Below are 25,111 nucleotides of genomic sequence, written 5' to 3' on the forward strand. Positions count from 1 at the left end.
TCAGTTCAACAAATTCCACAAACAAAAACATACGTTTTTCACTTACTATGTGTGGCGGGACAGACCATTCGTTTTAGTTTGTCGTTTTCAGGAGACAAGATTTCAATAACGTCACTGAGGCATTTTTTAACGAACTCCACTTCATTGTATGGCTTTTTAGCCCGTGCAATGTTCCAAGCCAGTTGAAACAATGCAAGTGTGACAGTCTCTGAGTGCTTCGTAATTTTTTTGAAAAACTGTACCTATTTTTCTGCCTGACTTTTCAAAGTGTCCAAATTTGTGCTTGCGAAATTCAGTCCCTTTTGCAAAGTCCTTATCGAGATTGGCATGAAGTGAGCTGAAGTGGCGCTGAACATTTGAAGCTTTTAAATGCGCTAATGACGTCCGACATATCAGGCAGAATGGCTTGCCATTGCGTTCAACAAAAAACAACTTTAACTCTGTTAAAAACGTCCTGTGTTCATCGTCATATATTCGTTTAGCTGTGCATTTTTTCCTTGCCATTTTGAGAGCGAAATTGACACTCCTCAAATGGGTTTGTCCCTCCTCCTTTGCGGGATTTCACCTCACGCGCATGCGCGTTTGACCAAAATACCATATTGAACTCAAGCCAAGCAAATACGCACGAAAAATAAACACAAATGTTGATATGAACGTAAAAGAGCCGCATGAAACCAGCCAAAGAGCCGCATGCGGCTCGCGAGCCGCGGGTTGGCCACCCCTGCTCTAGTAGTATATAAATGCAGTCGATTTACCATTTGTCCATGTGTGTACCCAACCTACTGACCATAGATTGTGTTAGAGTGAGCACCACTCTAACATTTTGGTGCCGAAACCCGGGATCCTCTCATACCCGCCATCTGGCCGACGGAGGACGACACGCTGTACACAGTCGACGGGCCAGCGTCCATTAGCCGGACCTGGTAAAGAAAGACCTGGGAAGGAAATTCTTCGCTGGGCCAGCATCTTAGGTCTGCCTTCGTCTGACAGAGGTGGATTGACGGGTAAGTAAAAGCCCTTGTGTGATTGTGTTCTTGTGAAACGCGTAAAAAGTTAAAGGTGCACGAGCTATACGGCTTTGGTTTGTCCGAGCTATGAGATACGGCTTTGGTTTGTCTGGGCTATGAGATACGGCTTTGTTTTTTCCAAGCCAAGAAACAGCTGGGATTCTAGTCCCAATGGAAGGAACGAGCTAAGAAAAAACAGAGCTTCTTTTTGTTAATTGAAGAAGGGCGTAGATTCTTTTGTGTCCGTTTTTCCAAGCTGTTTGCATGAAAGTTGTGTGGTTGAGTGTGACTGGTAGGATAAATTGGCTACAAAGAGAATTTGTTGAAAGGTCAATTTAAACCTGCATTGAGGATCCTCAAAGAAAAATTGTGAAAAAAAAATTGTATAAACCTAAAATACCAAATTAAGATGGGAAATCAAAACGGTAAATCTCTAGCTCTTGAGGGAGATGAGAAGTACATGGCGAGTAAATTTCTTGATTGTATGCAATACATGCCGAAGTGGAAGAAAAAGTATGGAGTAGAAGGGAAGTTGAAAGTTGAAGTGTGGAAGATAGTGGTTGATGTTTTGGAGGAGAGTGTGGCTAGGAAGACAAAGGGACTGAAAAAGAAAAGAAAAGAGAGAGAATTGAATTGTGCTAGAGTGTGGTTGAAAGCTTCACAAGAGAGAAGAGAACAAATCCAAAAGACAAAAGATAGAAAGATGAAAAGTGATGAGGCTGCGAAGACAATGAGGCCACAGTGCGCAGGCGCGCTGTCCCGGCCGCAGCTCAAGCCGCAGCTGAAGGCGCAGCTCAAGCAGAGGAGCAAGAGGGGCCTTCCACTCGTATGCAAAACGTGTATCCAAGTTTAACAGACCTGCACCCTCCCCCATATAACAGCAAAAAAGGTCAGGGTCACATTATTAGAAGTCCTGTACAGTGGGAAACAAGGACACTTTGCAAGAGTGTGTCGTTTTGCAAAACAAAACCAATCAAAGGGTGGAGGAAGGGGCAGAGGAAAAGCCAAATTCTCAGCATGACTAGATTCCTCCCCTTTGACCTCTTGTGCTCCTACAGAGGAAGAAATAGTAGATGTCCATACAGCATGGGACATTCTGAGTGCATTAAAAGAAAAACCACATGTTACCTTAAACGTTGGAGGAAATGAAGTAGAGTTTTTGTGTGATACCGGGGCTTGTAAAACCGTAATAAAAACTAAGGTCCCTAATCTAAAGGCCTCCCAAAATACAATTTGGGTGAAATGTGCTGATGGGCAGGTACACAAGGAGAGTATCTCCAATCTAGTTGTAGTGAGAGATGATGAAACGGGAGTCATAGCTTCAGTCTCGATTGTCCTATCCCCAAAATGTCCCATAAACCTGCTGGGACGAGATCTGATGACTCGGTTGGGAATTGCAATAATTCCGGTAAAGGATGGCATGCAAGCATGTAGAGTGAGAGATGTAGACTCATATGCTGCACAAGCAGGTGAACAGATTTGCTGTTCCTATGACATCTCTCCTGAACGGAATGCCAAGATACCAAGCAGATTACTGAGTGAAGCTCGAAAACAATTGTCCCGACCTGAATCAGAAATGACTTGTAATCAATTACATGTCACCATGAACATTCTCACTGAGCCACAAGATGAATATATCGAAAGTTTTCTCAGTGACACAGAAGTAACCTTGACAATCACTGCTCTGTACACTGATCGCAGGTCATTTGCAGCTGCTGCTGTGCTCCTGCCCGCTCCTCAGAAAGACAAATACAAGTTGTCGGCTGTACCCCACATTTCATTGTTTAAACCTCACAGTATAACATGGGCAGATGTGGATTGCCGAATTAAACTTGCCGGATCTGTCACTGATTATGAGGACAAAGGTGATGGGTGGAGCTACAGTACCAGTTGTGACATGTGGAAGCAAACAGTGTGTGAAGTGGTTTTTGGAAGGGCATGCACTTATGTGCTCCCCTGACTAGTTAATGTTTGTTTGACTGAGATGGAGGAGAGGGAGTTGGCTGAGCTTCCTGAAAAACTCTGGACAAAGGGCCCATCTGATGTAGGACTTTTAACGTCCATTCCCCCAGTACAGATCAAACCAAGATCAGAGTGGCGTCCAAGAGTTAAGCAATATCCTTTAAAACATGAGGCAATAAATGGGATCGCCCCTGTTATAAATGATCTTTTGACAGGAGGAATCATTGGGAAGTGCTCGGATTCTCCTTGCAACACTCCTATTTTTCCAGTCCAAAAGGCCAATAAAATTGATTGGCGAATGATACAAGATTTACTAGCAGTAAATGAAGCAGTGCAGACAAGAGCACCTAATGTGCCTGACCCACACACACTTCTGAACACTTTGAAACCTGACCAGAAGTTTTTCACAGTAGATCTTAGCAATGCATTTTTCTCAGTGCCAATTCACCCAGACTCACAGTTTTGGTTTGCGTTTACCTTTAAAGGACAAAGTTATACGTACACCAGATTGCCACAGGGATTTGCTGATAGTCCAACTATTTTCATTCAAGCTATCATGGCCTGTTTGGCTGAATTTCAGATGTCAAACAAAAGCCAACTTCTAGTTTATGTAGATGATCTCCTGGTAGCCTCTGAAACTGAAGCTGCTTGCAAGGAAGACTCCTTAGCATTGTTACACTATCTCTGCAAAACAGGGAATAAAGTAAGCAAAAATAAGCTACAATGGGTCAGACAGGAAGTGAACTATTTAGGTCACACGTTGTCAGCTGCTGGAAGACAGATACAGAGAACCAGAAAGCAAATTATTGCAGATGCACCAAAACCTGAGACAAAAAAACAAATGATGTCATTTTTGGGGCTCTGCAATTACTGCAGAGCATGCATCCCACATTATGCGGAAAAGACGCAACCGCTGCTGAATATTGTGCATGGAGTCCCCATGGCAATGACAGAAAAAATAATGTGGACACCAGTAGCAGATGATGCTTTTGTAGTGCTGAAACAGGCTCTGATGGAAACTACAACTCTTATCTTGCCAGACTACAATAAAACCTTTGTGCAAACAGCAGACTGCAGGAATGGTTTTATGACCTCAGTGTTGCTGCAGAGTCATGGGAGCAAACTAAGACCATTTGCATTTTATTCAAAAAAATTGGATCCAGTGGCTCAATCCTTGCCAGACTGTGTCCAAGCAGTATGCGCGGCAGTGCTTGCAGTGAGACAATCTGCAGATGTGGTCCTATTTCACAAAATGGAGCTGCTAGTTCCACATGCTGTAGATGTGTTGCTACTGCAAAGCAAAATGAACTTTTTGTCACCTGCCAGACACCTATCCTACACTGCTACACTTCTGTCACAACCACACATTGTGATTAAGAGGTGCACAGTCCTTAACCCAGCAACGTTGATCCCGTTGCCAGGGGATGGAACCCCACATAACTGTTTGGATGCTACAGAACATCTACAGCTGCCCAGACAAGATTTAAGTGACACACCACTTGACAAAGGGGAAAAGTGGTTTGTGGATGGATCATGTTCAAAGGATCGTAAAGGAAACAATCAAAGTGGTTATGCAATTGTGAAATTGCCAAACCAGATTGTTGAAGCAGAGAAGCTTCCATACAACAGGTCAGCGCAAGCTGCTGAGCTAATTGCACTAACGAGAGCTTGTCAATTAGCGGAAGATAAGGAAGTCGCTGTATACACAGACAGTCAGTATGCGTTTTCTACTCTGTTCTATTTTGCAAAACAATGGGAGCGCAGAGGGATGACAACATCAACCGGTAAGCCGGTTACCCATGCCTCCTTGTTAAAAGACTTGTTGCAGGCCATTCATTTACCTGCTAAACTAGCTGTGTGTAAATGTGCTGCTCACACCACAGGCACAGATGAAGTCTCAAATGGAAACAGATTAGCAGACAAAATTGCTAAAGAAGCAGCAGCAGGGAAACATGGCCAAGAATTTTTTTTAATAGATTCAGAGGACACGCAACTCATAGATAAAACTATACTGACAGATATGCAGGGCAATGCTCCAATGGTGGAAAAGCGAATGCGGACGACAAAAGGTGCAATAGTGGATACAGATAATATCCACCGCATCAATGACAAACCTGTTTTACCAAAATCACTTTTTAAGGCAGCAGCAATTGCGACACATGGGCCTTGCCATGTGTCGACAGGAGGGATGAAGTCCATCATACATCAACAATTCACTACCTTTGGTTTAGATGCTTACTTAAATTTTTTTTGTAAAGCATGTCCTGTTTGTGTGAAACATAATCCACAAGGAAACATGAGACCTAAGAGAGGCTCATTTCCAAAACAGTCTTACCCATTTCAAATCATGCATATGGATTTTATTGAACTCACACAAAGTGGACCTCACAAATACTGCCTAGTGATGATTGATGCATTTTCCAAATGGGTGGAAATAGTTCCATCTAAACGTGCAGATGCCTTAACAGTGGCAAAAGCCATCTGCAAAGCCATCATACCGACTCATGGCATCCCCCAAACCATTTACAGTGACAATGGTCCACACTTTGTGAACCAAGTTGTACAGAACATGGCTGTACACCTTGGGATAACGTTAAAAAAACCACTGCGCTTGGCATCCTTCGAGCACTGGCCTGGTTGAACAAGCAAACTCCACGATCAAAAGCAGGTTGAAAAAATGCATGGAAACAACAGGCAGATCTTGGCCAGAGTGCCTAGACTTAGTGAAACTCTATATGAGGATCACCCCCACTTCAGAAAAAACACCTTTTGAAATCATCCATGGGAGACCATATAGATTACCTGTGTTCCCTGCAGATTTGCAAAAAGCAGATGAAGAACAGTCCTTGGCAGATTATATGATCAGAACGCTCAAACTGAAAGATGTGTCAAATGCAAATTTACTGCCGCCCGATCTTTCATCCTCACAGGTTGACAACCCCATCAAGCCAGGAGACTGGGTCTACATCAAGGTCATCAAAAGAAAGAACTGGGCCAGCCCACGGTGGTAGGGACCATTCCAAGTCTTGCTGACTACCCCCACCGCAGTGAAAATCGCTGAACAGCCCAGCTGGATTCACCTCAGCCACTGCAAGCTACAGGGAGTGCTGGACCCCTCATTTCGGGGTGGTGAGGAAGTCTGACTACAAAGGGGCCTCATCGTTTAGGGTGGGGCGTCTCAATGTTGGTGAAGAATCCATCGATCCCCACTCCGCTAGGCGAGGGTATGTCTCGGTGTCCCTGTCATCCTAGTAGCAACGGGGCTTCATATGCCAGATGGATCTTCTGCTGCTTTGTGGGTTCATCTGGATGGACCTATTGACAATGTCAACCGTGGAAGAAGATGGTCACATGATGAGAACTTTGAGGACTGGTCATGGGACCCCAGAAACCCATACGAAACCAACACTTGGTATCGGTACGTCAAGTTCACTGTGAGATCACACACACAGGAGGGTTGCTATGTGTGTTCCAAACTTCCTCCTTCCTCCACACAAGTTCACTTGGAGGCCAGAGCAATGAATGTCACTGAAGCGAAATGTATGGCATCCATGGGAGGAGTTGGATATAAACACCGTGCCGTCACAGTCAGTGATGCCGACCCTTTCCGCCCTGGACTTGCAGACGGTACCTGTGATCAGCTTTTCTGGACAAATCTCAATGTGACTGTTAAAGGACGAACATTGCCGCAAGTGACCTACACAGAGAGACCGGCTGGATTGAACTACACATGTTATATCCAAGGTAACGAGACCCACAAATGCATTAACGACGACTGCTCTCCAGGAGGAAACTGGATGGGAGCTTTGGACATCACCGCTGAGTGTCAGGATAAGAGAGCCATTTCAAGTGGTGAGGGCTCTCCCACCGACATGGCTGCACCATCAAACGGAACATACTTCATACAGAATGGCTGGTGGCTTTGTGGTCACAAGGTCTATCCGGTGCTGCCCGCCAACTGGACAGGAGTGTGTGCACCAGTGTGGGTGACAGACCACACCTACAGGATACAACATCATCAGCTGATGACAGCACACAACTCTTCTGGACGTCGACGCAGGGCTGTTGCAACCTTTGACCCTCATGACCCTGTCTGGGGTGCGAATGTTCCAGACGACCATAAAGTATGGTCCGTCGGAGATAAAGTTGTTCATGCGCTTTTTCCTGGGATCAGAGTTGGAAAACAATCACTCTTCATCGAGACACTGAATTATCGTTTTCAATCCTTTGTGAATCTCTCACTGCAAGTCAACGATGGACAAAATAGAGAGATTCAGGCTATTAGACTAATGGTCTTGCAAAACAGGATGGTTCAGGACTTGATGACTGCAGCACAAGGTGGCGTGTGCCACATTATTGGGACTTCCTGTTGCACATACATACCAGGAGAAAATGACACACACATCAACGACGCCATGAATTCACTGAAGAACTTACAGCGGGCCATGTCAAAAGACAAAGTCCCACAACAATGGGATTTCTCTTCATGGCTATTCTCTGGCAACTGGTGGCAACTGCTGTTGAAATTTGTGACTCCTGTGCTTGTTGTGCTGGTGTTATTGTGCTTATTTGCGACCTGTGTTGTCCCGTGTTTGAAGTCTGCTGTATCAAGATCTTTATCGTCTACCATAGCACAGGTGCAAATACAACATATCAGACATGTCGAATGTGATGACTATGACGCGTTGCGGAAAGATGATTGCGATGATGCTGTTTAGCCGTACATATTTTACAGAAACTTAATGATTTGACCATCGAAAATGCTTCGCAAGTGATGGATACAATGATGTACTGTTTCTGTGTTTTTCTTGTTTTTTTTATTGATAGCATTCTGGTCGCCTAAGGCAGAGGGACCGTGTGAGACCTTTCCTGCATTAAAACATCTTGCCGCAGGTTTTTCACTCACACACTAAGTTTGAACTGGAGTATTGAGGAAAAACCTCATCTTCACTGGAAATTATTGCTATCGTTTGTTGTTTTTATCATGTATCACCCTTCACGATCCCCAACCCGTCCCGTCCCCTGTCATCTCTGTTTTTTATTGATTTTTTTTATTATTATTTTTATTATTTTTCTTTCTTCATTATATTTTCTTACTTATGTTTGATTGATCAGGGTTGACATAGTCATATGATAAAACAGAAGGGATATGTTAGGGTTTACAGATTATCTTGATCATATGATTATGTTGGAATGTAGACTAGAATTATTAACTTTGTTTAAACCTTTTACCTTTCCTTGACTCTGAAAAGTTTAACCATTCAGTTGTTGAAACTTTCCAAATGGTGTGGAAACATTCTTGCTTACTTAGTCATCTAAAATGCTCCACTAGTTTCTGTTTCCACGACCTTGTAAAACAATGAGCTGGGACCCTCCGCACTGATTAACCAGTTGCTGAGGTGACCACCAAACATGTCCAATGTCACCCCCACCCTGCTTGTTCTCAATAAATATGCTCTTGCAAGAGGCCTGAGCCAGACCTCATTCGATCATCGCTGTACGCATAGCGACGAATGGTTCTCCATTTGCAAATGCTTAAAAAGGGCATACTGTCTCCCGTGTGGTTCTTGCAAAGATAAGTTAGAGTGAGCACCACTCAAACATCGCAAACATCCAGGAATACTCAAAATTGTTTGGGTGACCCCAAACTTTTAAACGGTAGTGTATATTTTTGGTCTTACAAGAGAACGATGAATATTGTTCAGATACATGAAGCATTTTATAAAAGGGTTAATTTACGTTGATGTCTTAATGCATAAAAGTCCATCCATTCATTTTCCGAACCGCTTATCATCACAACGGTGACGAACGTGCTGGAGCCCATTCCAGCTGTCCTAGGGCGGTAGGCGAGATGCACCCTGAAGTGGTCACCAGCCAATTGCAGTAATGCATAAAAAATGGCATATTTTGGTAATAAAGGTACGTTAATGTATAAAAGGAGAACTACCGTATTTTCCGGACTATAAGTCGCAGTCTTTTTCATAGTTTGGCCGGAGGTGCAACTTGTACTCAGGAGCGACTTATATGTGAAATTATTAACACTTTATTGCATTAGTTACTAGTAGTAGATTCACCTCACATGTTATTTTCAGACTAAACCGCATGAGGGCGCTCTAGGCCTGTGGAATAATTGGAACTGCAACTGACAATGAGTCTGAATCTATCCACTGACTTCTGGAGTCAGCAGTGGCGTTGTTTATAAGAGACACAGAGGACGAAGATTTTGATGGATTTAATCATTTGGAGTGACACAGATGGTTCGATAAATTTGTTATTTATGTTATAATTATTTGATATATAGTTTAGATATAGTTATATAGGCCTGTGGAATAATTGGAACCGCAACTGACGATGAGTCTGACTCCATCCACTGACTTCCGGAGTCAGCGGAGTTCTTTATAAGTGACACAGAGGACGAAGATTTTGATGGATTTAATAATTTGGAGTGACACGGCTGGTTCGATAAAATGATCTGTTATCGTTATTTGATGTATAGTTTTTTTTATAGTTCTATAGACCTGTGGAATAATTGGAACTGCAACTGACGATGAGTCTGATGTCAGCGCCGCATGTCCGTCCGGAGTCAGCAGCTGCGTTGTTTACACAGAGGATGAAGATTTCGATGGATTTAATGATTTGAAGTGACATGGATGGTTCGATAAACTTGTTATTTATGTTATATGTTAGAGTGGTGCTCACTCTAACTTATTTTGCAAGAACCACATGGGAGACAGTATGCCCCAGTAGGCATCGCATGTACTTCCGGAGTCAGCAGCGGCGTTGTTTACACAGAGGACCAAGGTTTCAATGGATTTAATGATTTGGAGTGACACGGGTGGTTTGATAAACTTGTTATTTATGTTATAGTTATTTGAATAACTGCTAATATGTCACGTAAGGCACGTTCTCAGTTCCTTGTATGTGTTTATGTAAAGTTAGCATACCGTATCGTTTAGCCTGTTGTTGCCTATTCATCTCTGTTCTTGGTGTATTTTGTCAAATAAAGTCCCCGCAAAAATGCGACTTGTACTCCGGTGCAACTTAGACATGTTTTTTTCTTCTTTATAATGCATTTTATGGCTGGTGCAACTTGTACTCCAGAGCAACTTATAGTCCGGAAAATACGGTAGCTTGTTCTGTTCTTTTCTTATGCTAGACTATGAAGAGAAGCAGTGTATCAATGTTGTTGTTGTTTTTAACATTTTTGAATCAGTACAGCTAAATAAAATAAAACCCCATGAAAAAAATATTTTGTTTATTGGATTTACCTATAAACTTCATCCAGACATGATCATCACCTCTGAAGATAAGATATCAGACAGATAAAAGACAAGATATCTGATCCTACTGGAACTTAAAGTGTTCTGGGAGGAGCGTATTGAGGAAGCAAATGAGAGGAAGCGTGCCAACTACCAGGAACTTTTAGAGGATTCCAGGGAGAGAGGCTGGCGAGCCTTCTATGAGCCCATAGATATATTGCTTTGTTTCAAATCGTTAGGCCTTATATCGATACTTATCGTACCAAAAAAGTTTTGAAAAAAGTAAAGTTATCGTTACTGTTAGGATAGGTGTAATGTAGTGTGGTGTGGTGTGGTGTGGTATGGTATAATATTGCTTTGTATAGTATATACAGTAATACAGTATAATAACATAGAATAGTTTTTAAAAAAGCACAAATTTAGAATGATGGTTTTCGCTTGCATTTTGAGTAGGTAAAAACAGTTTACGTCTTGTCCTAGGTTACCACAACAGTATGTACTCAGGAGGCAATCTCTCTTAAGCAACTTTTCTCAATTTCAATATTTGGTTCAGCAGCCGGACTTGCACCTAGAACCGCTTAATACGACTGTCCGTCCGTCCGTCCGTCCGTCAGTCAGTCCATCCGTCCGTCCGTCTTACAAAAACAAGCTTCTCAAAAGAACAGTTTACCTATCTAAATGAAACTCCAACTATACCTTTCATTTTGTATAAATCAAGTACATACATTTTCAGTGACTCGAATTTTGTGTTTCACTTTGCTACTTTGTTCTCTTTTATGGGAAAAACACTAAAATGGGTGGATCAATACTAAGCTATATGTAACGTGTGTCTTTAAAATGTCTAATTGAAATGTGAACTGTACTTTTGTGCAACAAAGTACACAATGTTGGAACTTGGCAGTCATGTAAAGAGTGCAATGCGCCAACCCACTTTTGGTTTGCAGGCTCTTCAGTGTAGTTCACCACTTGTAACTCATGACTCTTGCTTCGTGTTGGTCCAATGGAAATGGGCAGGAGCTGCAGTAGTTTATGGGAATGCCGCGGCAGTGTATGGGCACTTTTGGTTGTTTGCATCTTGGAAGATCGAATTCTGGAGGCGGTGCTCAGCTCCGATGAGAAGGCGTCTACCATTTCCTCAGTAGATATGTGAGGTTGGTTGTCACCCGAACACGGAACCACGGATATGGAGATGGATCGGCCGTGCTTAATTGTAGGCTGCTTTTTGGTGGAAGGAGTGATGGCAGGGAAGACATCAATATGCTGCTGGGATTCAGACCTCACATCTCCACCTAATCAGTCAGTGAGTCAGACACAAGCAAGTTAGTACAGTACGTATTGTGCCAAAACATAGTTACAATCACATTTAATCAGTTCTCAATTAAATTCACACTTCAAGGCAAATTCAAGGCAAACGATCGCGAAGACTTTCCTCCAGATGAGCAACAACAGCTTTATTCGCTTCTCGAACCGCCTTCTGGAACGGATTGTGGTCAAAAACCAAGGTTTGACTGTATTTTTGCTATTCTTGTTAAAATCTGTCACGGAACAGAGACAGGGCGACCAAGTGCAACACGATTCTTTATTGAAAAAGGGGGAAAGGGGAAGTGGAACGCTGGGCTTGCGGTCTGGCGTGGCTGAGCAGCAGAGCACAGCGCGTAGTCATAGTCGGAGGCAGGCAGGTTGTCGAGACAGGCGGCGATCAGAAGCGTGGTCAAAGGACGAGCAAGTAGTCGGGGCAGGCGGCGATCAAGGTGTGGTCGGTCAGTTTACAGAAGCAGTTGGCAACAGAGATCGTTCAGGGGACAAAAAGGCAGTGGTGTCACGGGCAGGGTAAGTAGACAAACTGACAACCACTGGCAGAATACACAGAGGTTAAGTAGGGGACCTAACGAGCTGTAGCAGGTGCTGGCAATTCCTTGATTGGGGCTTGGCTGGAAGTCAGGTGACGCAGGAACGTGACAGAACCCCCCTGTTAGGGTTTACAGATTATCTTGATCGTATGATTATGTTGTAATGTAGACTAGAATTATTAACTTTGTTTAAACCTTTTACCTTTCCTTGACTCTGAAAAGTTTAACCATTCAGTTGTTGAAACTTTCCAAATGGTGTGGAAACATTCTTGCTTAGTTAGTCATCTAAAATGCTCCACTAGTTTCTGTTCCCACGACCTTGTAAAACAATGAGCTGGGACCCTCCGCACTGATTAACCAGTTGCTGAGGTGACCACCAAACATGTCCAATGTCACCCCCACCCTGCTTGTTCTCAATAAATATGCTCTTGCAAGAGGCCTGAGCCACACCTCATTCGATCATCGCTGTATGCACAGCGACGAATGACTCTCCACCTGCAGGTGTTTAAAAGGGCATACTGTCTCCCGTGTGGTTCTTGCAAAATAAGTTAGAGGGAGCACCACTCTAACATTTTGGTGCCGTGACCCGGATCCTCTCATACCCGCCATCTGCCTGACGGAGGACGACACGCTGTACACCGTCGACGGGCCAGCGTCCATGAGCCGGACCTGGTAAAGAAAGACCTGGGAAGGAAATTCTTCGCTGGGCCAGCATCTTGGGTCTGCCTTCGTCTGACAGAGGTGGATTGACGGGGTCCGGCAGTGCAACGAACCAGGGGACAAGTAAGTTAAAGCCCTAAAGTTGTGTGATTGTGTTGTTGTGAAACGCGTACAAGTAAAAGTAAAAGTGCACAGGGAAAAAAAAAATAGGCAGGACAGAAGATCTTAAGTCTTGTGGAAGGAGGGGGTGTTGTAGAGTCCCCCTCCGGATGAAGTGGCTCTTCTGGAGCAGTGGTTCTCAAACTGTTTTATATATTTTTGTAAAATCTCACGTACCCCCTGGAGTACCTCCGTGTACCCTCATTTGACAACCACTGTTCTAAAGAGTACAACTTCGCGTTGGCAGGGGTGGGTAACAAGACTGTTGTCTTTAGTTCCCAGGGAAGGCGGGGGTGTTGTAGAGTCCCCTCTCCGGATGAAGCTGCTTTTTTTTTTTTAAAAGAGGACTTCGCGTAGGCAGGGATAAGAAACTTGTGTGGTTGAGTGAGTGACTGGTAGGATAAATTGACTAAATAGCAGTTCTAGCATTTATCCACGGCAATAACACAGGCTAGTAATTTGTTGAAAGGTCAATTTAAACCTGCATTGAGGATCCTCAAAGAAAGAAAAAAATGTTTTGAAAAAAAATTATATAAACATAAAAAATACCAAATTAAGATGGGAAATAAAAACGGTAAATCTCTAGCTCTTGAAGGAGATGAGAAGTACATGGTGAGTAAATTTCTTGATTGTATGCAATACATGCCGAAGTGGAAGAAAAAGTATGGAGTAGAAGAGAAGTTGAAAGTTGAAATGTGGACGATAGTTGTTGAAGTTTTGGAGGAGAGTGTGGCTAGGAAGCCAAAGGGATTGAGAAAGGAAAGAAAAGAGAGAGAATTGAATTGTGCTAGAGTGTGGTTGAAAGCTTCACAAAGAGATGAGAACAAATTCAAGAGACAAAACATAGAAAGATGAAAACTGATGAGGTCACAAGTGTTTGTCAGACCAGAACACAATATGGCCCCAGTGCGCAGGTGCAAGGCCGCGGCTCAAGCAAAGGGGCAAGAGGAGCTTCCGCTCCTATGCAAATCATGTATCCAAATTTAAAGGACCTGAAGCCTCCCCCATATGACAGCAAAACATGTCATTGTCAGATTATTAGAATTTTTTTTTAGATTATTAGAGCTCCTGTCCATACAAGAAGTATGACAATGCTGTTTGTATGCCCAATGACAAATGACCAGAGATCAAATTGTGTGCACACTAAAGTTAAAATGTGCAAATTAAGTGGTAAATAAATGCAACTTGCTTCTCGAAGATAAATAAAAAATTAGAATGTGCTGTCCTCGTGTGCGTGGGAGGGACCAGCTCATGATCGACTGCAGGAAATGGCCAGGCTGTGACGAATCATTGGTGCTGGGACCTACTTTTCGCGCGTGAGAGCTGTGCATGTGTGTGCGTATGTGTTAAAATGATGAAAATTGGCTAAACATTTAGTATAAAGAAATTTGCTGGACTGTGGTCTATCCAATTTGCACCGCAGAACATAAACGATTTTGAAAGATAAAAATGAGAGGAAAAGAGAGAAATCTGTTTGCGAGCAGAAACTGATCCACACTAGTGCATGTTAGTGTCGAGCCCTCTTGAGAAATTCGAAAAAAAAAAAAAACGACAGAACATGCTTTCAGGAATTGGAAGAAGCCAAATTGTGAATTTAAGACATTGCAATGCGACATTTAATAGGAATAATTGATTATACAAACTTCTTTCTTGTGTTGTTTTTTTTGGATTGGTCGATTGTTCTATCAGGAACCTTGAGTTGAAAATGGTAGATGAATGTTGTGTGGGGGGGCTTGGATAAATTGGGACCAATGTGATGGAAAGACTCCTTTTTGGAGACTGTGTGTGAGATGCAAATGAGCATTGATGAATGATTGCCTGAATGAAAGGAAAATACAGGTTGAATGGTTGAAGTTGTTGGCGACTACTATGGAAAGTTGGTGGAGCGACTTTGAAAAAATAGTGATTTTGAGTAAGTTAAATGCTAAAAGAAAAAAAAAAGTTGCTTTTGGATTGATAATTAACTAGAGAAAAAAAAAACCTGGAGAACCTGTAATACATGCAGGAGATGTGTGAACTGGGAAATTGAGAAGCGTTTTGGGAAGAAAGTCAAATTAAATGATGATAGAATCATATGTAGTAAAGAACACGTTCTCCCAAAATGTTTGTCAAGGTGTGAGGCATGGGCGTTGCCAAGCCTCAGAAAGAGGGAGTGAGTGAAGAAAGGGGGGCTAACTCATAAATAATGAGGAGATATTGGGAGTAATCTGTTGGTCCTTTCTTTAAGACCCTTTTAAAAAAAAAAAAAAAAAAAAAAAATGGTTTCCTGGTGTAGATAGGTTAGCAACACGAGAGATTTAGAGGTTCAAAAGAAAGACAGTTAAAAGAAAACAACATTTTTGATTTGGACAATTGCAGGCTAACAGGAGCATGAGAAAGAAGATCTAAGAAGCGGGATCCAATTTGATTGGGGAGATTGGAAATTCACAGCACCATATTCTAAGTCACATTTTTGAGCCGGCAAGACACAGGTAATAACGTTTGAGAGGTCAAGACATAGATCAGGGCTAGATGTGGAACGCAGACCTCGATGAGTTAATTTTGAATAATGATACTGAAGACAACGTACTGTTCCATTAAATTGGAACTGTAGACGAAAAGTAGCTCGAAAATAGGATGAGTTGCAGGACTTACAATATAAAAACGAGATCGCTGTTACTAGGCGAATTTGAAGTTTGGTAAACAAACGTTACTAGCGAATTGATGGCAGCAGCTACATTTGGTTACAAGTTTGATGTTCCAGTCTGTCACTCTCAGTGCCAGGATCCCTGAAATTCAATCCTGAGACTCCGCCTGCAGCCGTGGACGACTACAAAACGGTGCCTGGCTTTGAAGCACCTTTGACCTTTGGCAAGGATAAGGAAAGACTGTTGTTGTGCTTGGAGGGGGCAAGTACACTCCGGAGGAAAGACGACATCCTCGGGGACGAGAAAAGACAGTGAGAAGCGGAGAAACTCACAATGATGAAAATGGACAATTTGAACAATGGACTCATTCGAGAGTGATGGATGGGTTGGCTCTGAAGCAACAACAAAAGAACACCAACTTGAGAGGGTGAGGTGCTACAAAAGACACATGGACATGAAGTGTCCGACAACCAAATCGCACTCCTTGCTGTGGCGTTACCAAATTTGGTGGAGCTTGGGTCAAAGTGGAAGGGAGCTTCATTGTGCACTGAGTTTGACAGAACTGAGGAGATTTGATAAAAAAAATTTAATAATGCGTAGAGCTACAGAGCGCTCCTTCTGGGGACTCCATCGTTCTACTGGGTGACTTCAATGCTCATGTGGGCAATGACAGTGAGACCTGGAAGGGCGTGATTGGGAGGAACGGCCCCCCCGATCTGAACCCGAGCGGTGTTCTATTATTGGACTTCTGTGCTCGACACGGATTTTCTATAATGAACACCATGTTCAAACATAAGGGTGTCCATGTGTGCACTTGGCACCAGGACACCCTAGGCCGCAGTTCGATGATCGACTTTGTAGTCGTGTCATCGGATTTGCGGCCGCATGTTTTGGACACGGGTGAAGAGAGGGGCGGAGCTGTCAACTGATCACCACCTGGTGGTGGGTTGGCTCCGATGGTGGGGGAAGATGCCGGTCCGACCTGGCAGACCCAAACGTTCTGTGAGGGTCTGCTGGGAACGTCTGGCGGAATCCCCTGTCAGGAAGAGCTTCAACTCCCACCTCCGGCAGAGCTTTTCCCACGTCCCGGGGGAGGCGGGGGACATTGAGTCCGAGTGGACCTTGTTCCGCGCCTCCATTGTTGAGGCGGCCGACCGGAGCTGTGGCCGTAAGGTCATTGGTGCCTGTCGTGGCGGCAATCCCCGAACCCGCTGGTGGACACCGGCGGTAAGGGATGCCGTCAAGCTGAAGAAGGAGTCCTATCGGGCCGTTTTGGCCTGCGGGACTCCGGAGGCAGCTGACAGGTACCGGGTGGCCAAGCGGAACGCGGCTTCGGCGGTTGCTGAGGCAAAAGCCCGGGCGTGGGAGGAGTTTGGCGAGGCCATGGAGAATGACTTCCGGACGGCTTCGAGGAAATTCTGGTCCACCATCCGGCGTCTCAGGAGGGGGAAGCAGTGCAACGTCAACACTGTTTACAGTGGAGATGGCGTGCTGCTGACCTCGACTCGGGACGTCGTGTGTCGGTGGGGAGAATACTTCGAAGACCTCATCAATTCCACCGACACGCCTTCCATTGTGGAAGCAGGGCCTGGGGACTCTGAGGCGGACTCTCCAATCTCTGGGGTTGAAGTCACTGAGGTAGTTAAAAAACTCCTCGGTGGCAAGGCCCCGGGGGTGGATGAGATCCGCCCGGATTTCTTAAGGGCTCTGGATGTTGTGGGGCTGTCATGGCTGACACGTCTCTACAGCATCGCGTGGACATCGGGGACAGTGCCTCTGGATTGGCAGACTGGGGTGGTGGTTCCCCTCTTTAAGAAGGGGGACCGGAGGGTGTGTTCCAATTACAGGGGAATTACACTCCTCAGCCTCCCTGGTAAGGTCTATTCAGGGGTGCTGGAGAGGAGGGTCCGTCGGGAGGTCGAACCTCGGATTCAGGAGGAACAGTGTGGCTTTCGTCCTGGCCGTGGAACAGTGGACCAGCTCTTCACCCTCAACAGGATCCTCGAGGGTGCATGGGAGTTCGCCCAACCAGTCCACATGTGTTTTGTGGACTTGGAGAAGGCGTTCGACCGTGTCCCTCGGGAGGTTCTGTGGGGGGTGCTTCGGGAGTACGGGGTACCGAGCCAACTGATAAGGGCGGTTCGGTCCCTGTATCACCGTTGCCAGAGTTTGGTCCGCATTTCCGGCAGTAAGTTGGATTCGTTCCCGGTGAGGGTTGGACTCCGCCAAGGCTGCCCTTTGTCACCGATTCTGTTCATAATTTTTATGGACAGAATTTCTAGGTGCAGCCGAGGCGTTGAGGGTGTCCGGTTTGGGGACCTCAGCATCGCGTCTCTGCTTTTTGCAGACGACGTTGTGCTGTTGGCTTCTTCAGGCCGTGATCTCCAGCTCTCACTGGAGCGGTTCGCAGCCGAGTGTGAAGCGGTCGGGATGAGGGTCAGCACCTCCAAATCCGAGTCCATGGTCCTCGATCGGAAAAGGGTGGAATGCCCTCTCCGGATCGGGGATGAGATCCTGCCCCAAGTGGAGGAGTTTAAGTATCTTGGGGTCTTGTTCACGAGTGAGGGGAGGATGGAGCGCGAGATCGACAGGCGGATCGGTGCAGCTTCGGCAGTAATGCGGACTCTGTACCGGTCCGTCGTGGTAAAGAGAGAGCTGAGCCAAAAGGCAAAGCTCTCAATTTACCGGTCGATTTACGCTCCTACCCTCACCTATGGTCACGAGCTATGGGTCGTGACCGAAAGAACGAGATCCCGGATACAAGCGGCCGAAATGAGTTTTCTCCGCAGGATGTCCGGGCTCTCCCTTAGAGATAGGGTGAGAAGTTCGGTCATCCGGGAGAGACTCGGAGTAGAGTCGCTACTCCTCCACGTTGAGAGGAGCCAGATGAGGTGGCTCGGGCATCTCATCAGGATGCCTCCTGGACGCCTCCCTGGGGAGGTGTTCCGGGCATGTCCCACCGGTAGGAGACCCCGGGGACGACCAAGGACGCGCTGGAGAGACTATATCTCTCGGCTGGCCTGGGAACGCCTTGGGATCCCCCGGGATGAGCTAGATGAAGTGGCTGGGGAGAGGGAAGTCTGGGAGTCCCTCCTGAAGCTGCTGCCCCCGCGACCCGACCCCGGATAAGCGGAAGAAGATGGATGGATGGATGGATGGATGGATGGATGGATGGATGGATGGATAGAGCTACAGAGAAAAGCATCATAATCGGAGATTGAACAGATTTGGATAGAACAAATAGGCTAAAACGGTAGGAAACAAGAGCGAGATCTGATATTTTGGCTCGTCAGGCTTAAGAAGTAGAGGTCGCGTTATATAAATTTTAGAATAGGACATTTGGACTAAAGTGAATTCAGTCAAGAGGAAGCTAGGTTGCTCAATGTACCTACTCAATAAAATAGTACGTATGTTCGTTGCACCACAGTGGAGGTTGGGTGGTCAGAAAGTTGGATACGTTAAATTTTTGACTTTCACACAATCATGCATAGGAGTCGCACAAGGCGACAGTTAACAAGATAATGACTGCAATAAGGGTCACTTACGACTGCACCGACATGAAAAAGTAGAAGCAAGGGAGCTGAGTAAGGGATTATATGCTAAACAGTCCGCTATACCATACGTGTCAAACTCAAGGCCCGAGGGCCAGATGTGGCCCGCCACATCATTTTATGTGGCCCACGAGACAAATTTGGCATCGACTTTGTATCATTACTAAAATTACAAATTGTCTTCACTTTTTAAAAAAAAATCGATCTTGCTTGATCATTTTATTACCATTCATCTTTTTGAAATATTTTAACCATTTTTATTACTCTCTGATTTCAAAACTAGTTATTCATCAGTTTTTTTGTAGCCTATACTGTAGATAGAAGACGTTGACAATCATAATGGCCCTCCGAGGGAAACGATGACTATGATGCGGCCCGCGAGAAAAATGAGTTTGACACCCCTGCGCTATACAGTTACCAATAGGAGATTCTATTAAAAGAAGCTACATGAGAGATGGATTAGAATCCCTTTGTCTGTGTGTTCTGTGTTTGTGCGTAATCTCTGTAAAGTTTGTGTCAGTCTGTTGTCGTTCGTCTGAGCTTTGTGTGCGCTCTCGGTGTGTGTGCGTTTATGTGCACACCCTGTGTGGGTGCGGGCGTGTGAGGAGGAAGACCGCATGGATAAGAAAATCTCCTTTAAAACAGGAGGCAATAAATGGGAAAGCCCCTGTCACAAATGGTCTTTGGTTAGGAGGAATCATGAGGAAGTGCTCAAACTCTTCCCGCAAACACTCCTATCTGCCCAGTTCAAAAGGGCATTACAATTGACTACAAGAGTTGCAAAGGACAGACGAAGAACATTCCTTGGCAGATAGCATGAACGGAGCACTCAAACTGAAAGATGTGTCAAATGCAAATTTACTGCCGCCTGATCTTTCTTCCCCACAGGTCAACAACCGCTCCAAGCCAGGAGACTGAGACGAACGACATAAAGGTCGTCAAAAAGGACAAACTGGGCCAGCCATGGTGGGAGGGACCATTCCAAGTCTTGCTGACTACCCCCACTGCACTGAACATTGCTGGAAGGCCCAGCAAAGATTCACCTCAGCCACTGCAAAATACAGGGAGTGCTGGACCCCTCATTTCGGGGTGGTGGGGAAGTCTGAGTCTCATCGTTTAGGGTGGGGCGTCTCAATGTTGGTGAAGAATCCATCGATCCCCACTCCGCTAGGCGAGGGTATGTCTCGGTGTCCCTGTCATCCTAGTAGCAACGAGGCTCCACATGCCAGGTGGATCCTCTGCTGCGTTGTGGTTGGAGCGTGCTATGGTCTATGGACACATCTGAACAGACCAAGTGACAATGTTGACCATGGAAAACGATGGTCACACGATGAGAACTTTGAGGACTGGTCATGTGACCCCAGAAACCCATACGAAACCAACACTTGGTACCGGTATGTAAAGGTCACTGTGAGAGCTCACACACAGGAGGGATGTTACGTGTGTGTTCGAAACTCCCCCCTTCCTCCACACAAGTTCACTTGGAGGCCAGAGCAAGGAATGTCACTGAAGCGAAATGTATGGCATCCATGGGAGGAGTTGGATATCAACACCGAGCTGTCACAGTCAGTGGTGCCGACCCTTCCCGCCCTGGACTTACAGACGGTGCCTGTGATCAGCTTTTCTGGACAAATCTCAATGTGACTGTTAAAGGACCTACATTGCCGCAAGTGGCCTACACAGAGAGACCAGCTGGAGTGAACTACACATGTTACATCCAAGGTAACGAGACCCACAAATGCATTAACGACGAATTCTCTCCAGGAGGAAACTGGGTGGGAGCTTTGGACATCACCGCTGAGTGTCAGGAAAAGAGAGCCATTTCAAGTGGTGAGGGCTCTCCGACCAACATGGCTGCACCATCAAACGGAACATACTTCATACAGAATGGCTGGTGGCTTTGTGGTCACAAGGTTTATCCGATGCTGCCCGCCAACTGGACTGGAGTGTGTGCACCAGTGTGGGTGACAGACCACACCTACAGGATACAACATCATCGGCTGATGACAGCACACAACTCTTCTGGACGTCGACGCAGGGCTGTTGCAACCTTTGACCCTCATGACCCTGTCTGGGGTGCGAATGTTCCAGACGACCATAAAGTATGGTCCGTCGGAGGCAAAGTTGTTCGTGCGCTTTTTCCTTGGATCGCAGTTGGAAAACAATCACTCTTCATCGAGACACTGAACTATCGTTTTCAATCCTTTGTGAATCTCTTACTGCAAGTCAATGATGGACAAAATAGAGAGATTCAGGCTATTAGACTGATGGTCTTGCAAAACAGGATGGTTCTGGACTTGTTGACTGCAGCACAAGGTGGCGTGTGCCACATTATTGGGACTTCCTGTTGCACATACATACCAGGAGAAAATGACACACACATCAGCGACGCCATGAATTCACTGACGAACTTACAGCGGGCCATGTCAAAAGACAAAGTCCCACATCAATGGGATTTCTTTTCATGGCTATTCTCTGGCAACTGGTGGTAACTGCTGTTGAAATTTGTGACTCCTGTGCTTGTTGTGCTGGTGTTATTGTGCTTATTTGTGACCTGTGTTGTCCCGTGTTTGAAGTCTGCTGTAATAAGATCTTTATCGTCTACCATAGCACAGGTGCAAATACAACATATCAGACATGTCAAATGTGATGACTATGACGCGCTGCGGAAAGATGATTGCGATGATGCTGTTTAGCCGTACATATTTTACGGAAACTTAATGATTTGACGATCGAAAATGCTTCGCAAGTGATGGATACAATGATGTACTGTTTCAATGTTTTTCTTGTTATTTTTTTATTGATAGCATTCTGGTCGCCTAAGGCAGAGGGGCCCGTGTGAGACTTTTCCTGCATTAAAACATCTAGCCGCAGGTTTTTCACTCACACACTAAGTTTGGACTGGAGTATTGAGGAAAAACCTCATCTTCACTGGAAACTATTGCTATCATTGTTTGTTGTTTTTATCATGTATCACCCTTCACGATCCCCAACCCGTCCCCTGTCATCTCTGTTTTTTATTGATCTTTTTTATTATTATTTTTATTATTTTTCTTTCTTCATTATATTTTCTTACTTATGTTTGATTGATCGGGGTTGACATAATCATATGATAAAACAGGAGGGATATGTTAGGGTTTACAGATTATCTTGATCGTATGATTATGTTGGAATGTAGACTAGAATTATTAACTTTGTTTAAACCCTTTACCTTTCCTTGACTCTAAAAAGTTTAACCATTCAGTTGTTGAAACTTTCCAAATGGTGTGGAAACATTCTTGCTTAGTTAGTGATCTAAAATGCTCCACTAGTTTCTGTTTCCACGACCTTGTAAAACAATGAGCTGGGACCCTCCACACTGATTAACCAGTTGCTGAGGTGACCACCAAACATGTCCAATGTCACCCCCACCCTGCTTGTTCTCAATAAATATGCTCTTGCAAGAGGCCTGAGCCACACCTCATTCGATCATCGCTGTATGCACAGCGACGAATGACTCTCCACCTGCAGGTGTTTAAAAGGGCATACTGTCTCCCGTGTGGTTCTTGCAAAATAAGTTAGAGTGTGCACCACTCTAACACCCCCCCCCAAGGGACAGCCCCCGACGTCCCAAAAACAGAACCCCGAGCCAGAGCAGGAGGACGGGCGGGAGGGGGGTTTAACCCAAGACGCGCGTTAACAACAATCCAACAAGTCCGAGTCAGACGAACACGTCGACCAAGCACCGTCAGCAGGTGGCACCACCGCCCAGTCCTCTTCCTCAGCAGTGGCATCGGGAGATGCCGACCTGGGGGCCGGCACGGGAACCAAATCGGTCTCTTCCGGACGACTTCGAGCAGGATGCCGGTCAGATTGCGATGCCTCGCCCACCGGAGTAGAACCAGGCTGCGGACGTTGCAACGGCAGCCCAGGAGGAGCCACCTTCCTCTTCTCGCGTCGCCTTGACTGGATCCGCCGATCCACCCGTGCAGCCAGGTCCATGGCCTCTTCAAGGGTCTGAGGGCGCTCGTAGGACACCATCTCGTCCTTGATATACTCCGCGAGTCCGTGGAGGAAGGTGCCGACAAGAGCCGGGGTGTTCCAGTCGCTACAACACGCCACCGTCTGGAACTTGATGGCGTACTGGGCGATGGATCTGCTGCCTTGGTGCAGCGTGATGAGTTCCTTGGAGGCGTCTTCCGAGGCGGAGCCCAAGTCAAACACGCGCAAGATCTCAGCTGCGAAGGCGTCAAACGACGAACAGGCGGGTCCCTGCCGCTCATATTCTGCTGTTCCCCACAGCCATGCCTCGCCCGTAAGGTGAGTGAGAACAAAACCCACCTTGGCTGGTTCCGTGGCGAACGTGACGGGCTGGAGGTTAAACAAGACGCGGCAGTTTGTCAAAAAGGCCCGGACGTACTTGGGATCACCGTCGAACCTCGCGAGGTTGCTGAGTCTGGGCTCCGGGACGTCCACGAGCTGCCTGGGCGCCGGGGCAGGACGGGGCATGGACGTAACGGTGGGCTGATCGGTGGGGCTGAGTGGAACGGTCGTGGACAGGGCTCGTGCAGATTGGGTCGCAGCAGCCAGAGGAGCCAAGTCTTTAAGGGCCTTGAGAGCTTCTACCAGTTCTTGGTGGAGCTGATGGTGCTGCAGGAGCTGCTGTTGCTGCTGCCGGACGATCCTCGTTAATGTCGCCATCTCCTCTGTGATCTTGCTAAGGTCCCACTCCGTGTGGGTCAGGAGGTCCAGGGCTGAGGGACCGTGCGCTGGTCACATATTTGGTCAGTTCACTCTGTCACGGAACAGAGACAGGGCGACCAAGTGCAACACGATCCTTTATTGAAAAAGGGGGAAAGGGGAAGTGGAACGCTGGGCTTGCGGTCTGGCGTGGCTGAGCAGCAGAGCACAGCGCGTAGTCGTAGTCGGAGGCAGGCAGGTTGTCGAGACAGGCGGCGATCAGAAGCGTGGTCAAAGGACGAGCAAGTAGTCGGGGCAGGCGGTGATCAAGGCGTGGTCGGTCAGTTTACAGAAGCAGTTGGCAACAGAGATCGTTCAGGGGACAAAAAGGCAGTGGTGTCACGGGCAGGGTAAGTAGACGAACTGACAACCACTGGCAGAATACACAGAGGTTAAGTAGGGGACCTAACGAGCTGTAGCAGGTGCTGGCAATTCCTTGATTGGGGCTTGGCTGGAAGTCAGGTGACGCAGGAACGTGACAAAATCACACTTACATGTGAACTGGAAATGACAATAATAACACATAGTGAAAGCCAAATTGAGCAAATTGGCTATTTCAGAAGTGTTTGTCAAACTGGTAGCCCTTTGCCTTAATCAGTACCCAGGAAGTAGCTCTCGGTTTAAGAAAGGTTGGTGACCCCTACTTTAAAGGAAGACAAGGAGTAGCCTAAGTATGCAACACACTGAGCGTGAAGAGAGAACATGAGAAGATGGAGACTAGCAAGGAAGAAGTAACGATTAGCTCTTTGGTAACTGCCCCAAATTCTATGCTTGGCAAACTTTCAGTTTTTGTGTCAATAAAGGTATATGAAACCATTTAAGTGCATATTTTATCATTAGAACATTAAATAATTGTTTCAAACATGTAAATAATACATCAATAGTATAAATATCACAGACATTTTTGTATAAATATTGAAAATATAAACATTATACGTGTGGGCGTATAACATGGTAACAAGAAGTACTGGGCAGGCTAATGAGCTAGCGGAAAGATGCTAATTCACGATCGTGCTAACACGCGAAAACGGACCTCTAAAGCAGCGGTGGCCAACCCGCGGCTCACGAGCCGCATGCGGCTCTTTGGCTGGTTTCAACAGTCAAAGTCAAAGTCAAAGTCAGCTTTATTGTCAATCCCTTCATATGTCAAGACACACAAAGAAACCGAAATTCCGTTTCCTCCATCCCACGGTGACGAGACATACAAGTAGGCGACACAAAACAAAAACAAGAAGGCACAAACCATGAATAATAAATAATAAATAAAATAAAATGAGCGATGAATAAATAATAGACCAATAACCCATTAAATAAGAG

At 45.7% G+C, this 25,111-nt stretch overlaps 1 protein-coding gene and 1 long non-coding RNA gene across 6 annotated transcripts in view; one reads left to right on the forward strand and one right to left on the reverse strand.

Moving 5' to 3' along the window:
- Positions 1-25,111, reverse strand: part of LOC119132857 (kinase suppressor of Ras 1-like) — a 78,195-nt gene that overhangs the window by 26,213 nt on the left and 26,871 nt on the right. For all 4 annotated transcript variants that reach the window (XM_037268415.1, XM_037268413.1, XM_037268414.1 and 1 more), the window contains exon 3: positions 11,160-11,517. In XM_037268415.1, coding sequence (XP_037124310.1) covers positions 11,160-11,517 — 358 coding nt within the window. The remainder of the gene's footprint in view (positions 1-11,159; positions 11,518-25,111) is intronic.
- Positions 1,125-13,408, forward strand: LOC119132907. Of its 2 annotated transcripts, none has more exons than XR_005099992.1 (3): positions 1,125-1,290; positions 6,313-6,315; positions 13,287-13,408. It is a non-coding gene; the product is annotated as an uncharacterized LOC119132907 (long non-coding RNA). The 2 variants fall into 2 exon arrangements; XR_005099993.1 differs by lacking the exon at positions 6,313-6,315 and adding an exon at positions 12,983-12,985.

Source organism: Syngnathus acus, chromosome 13 (genome assembly GCF_901709675.1).
Source record: "Syngnathus acus chromosome 13, fSynAcu1.2, whole genome shotgun sequence".
NCBI classification, from domain to species: domain Eukaryota; kingdom Metazoa; phylum Chordata; class Actinopteri; order Syngnathiformes; family Syngnathidae; genus Syngnathus; species Syngnathus acus.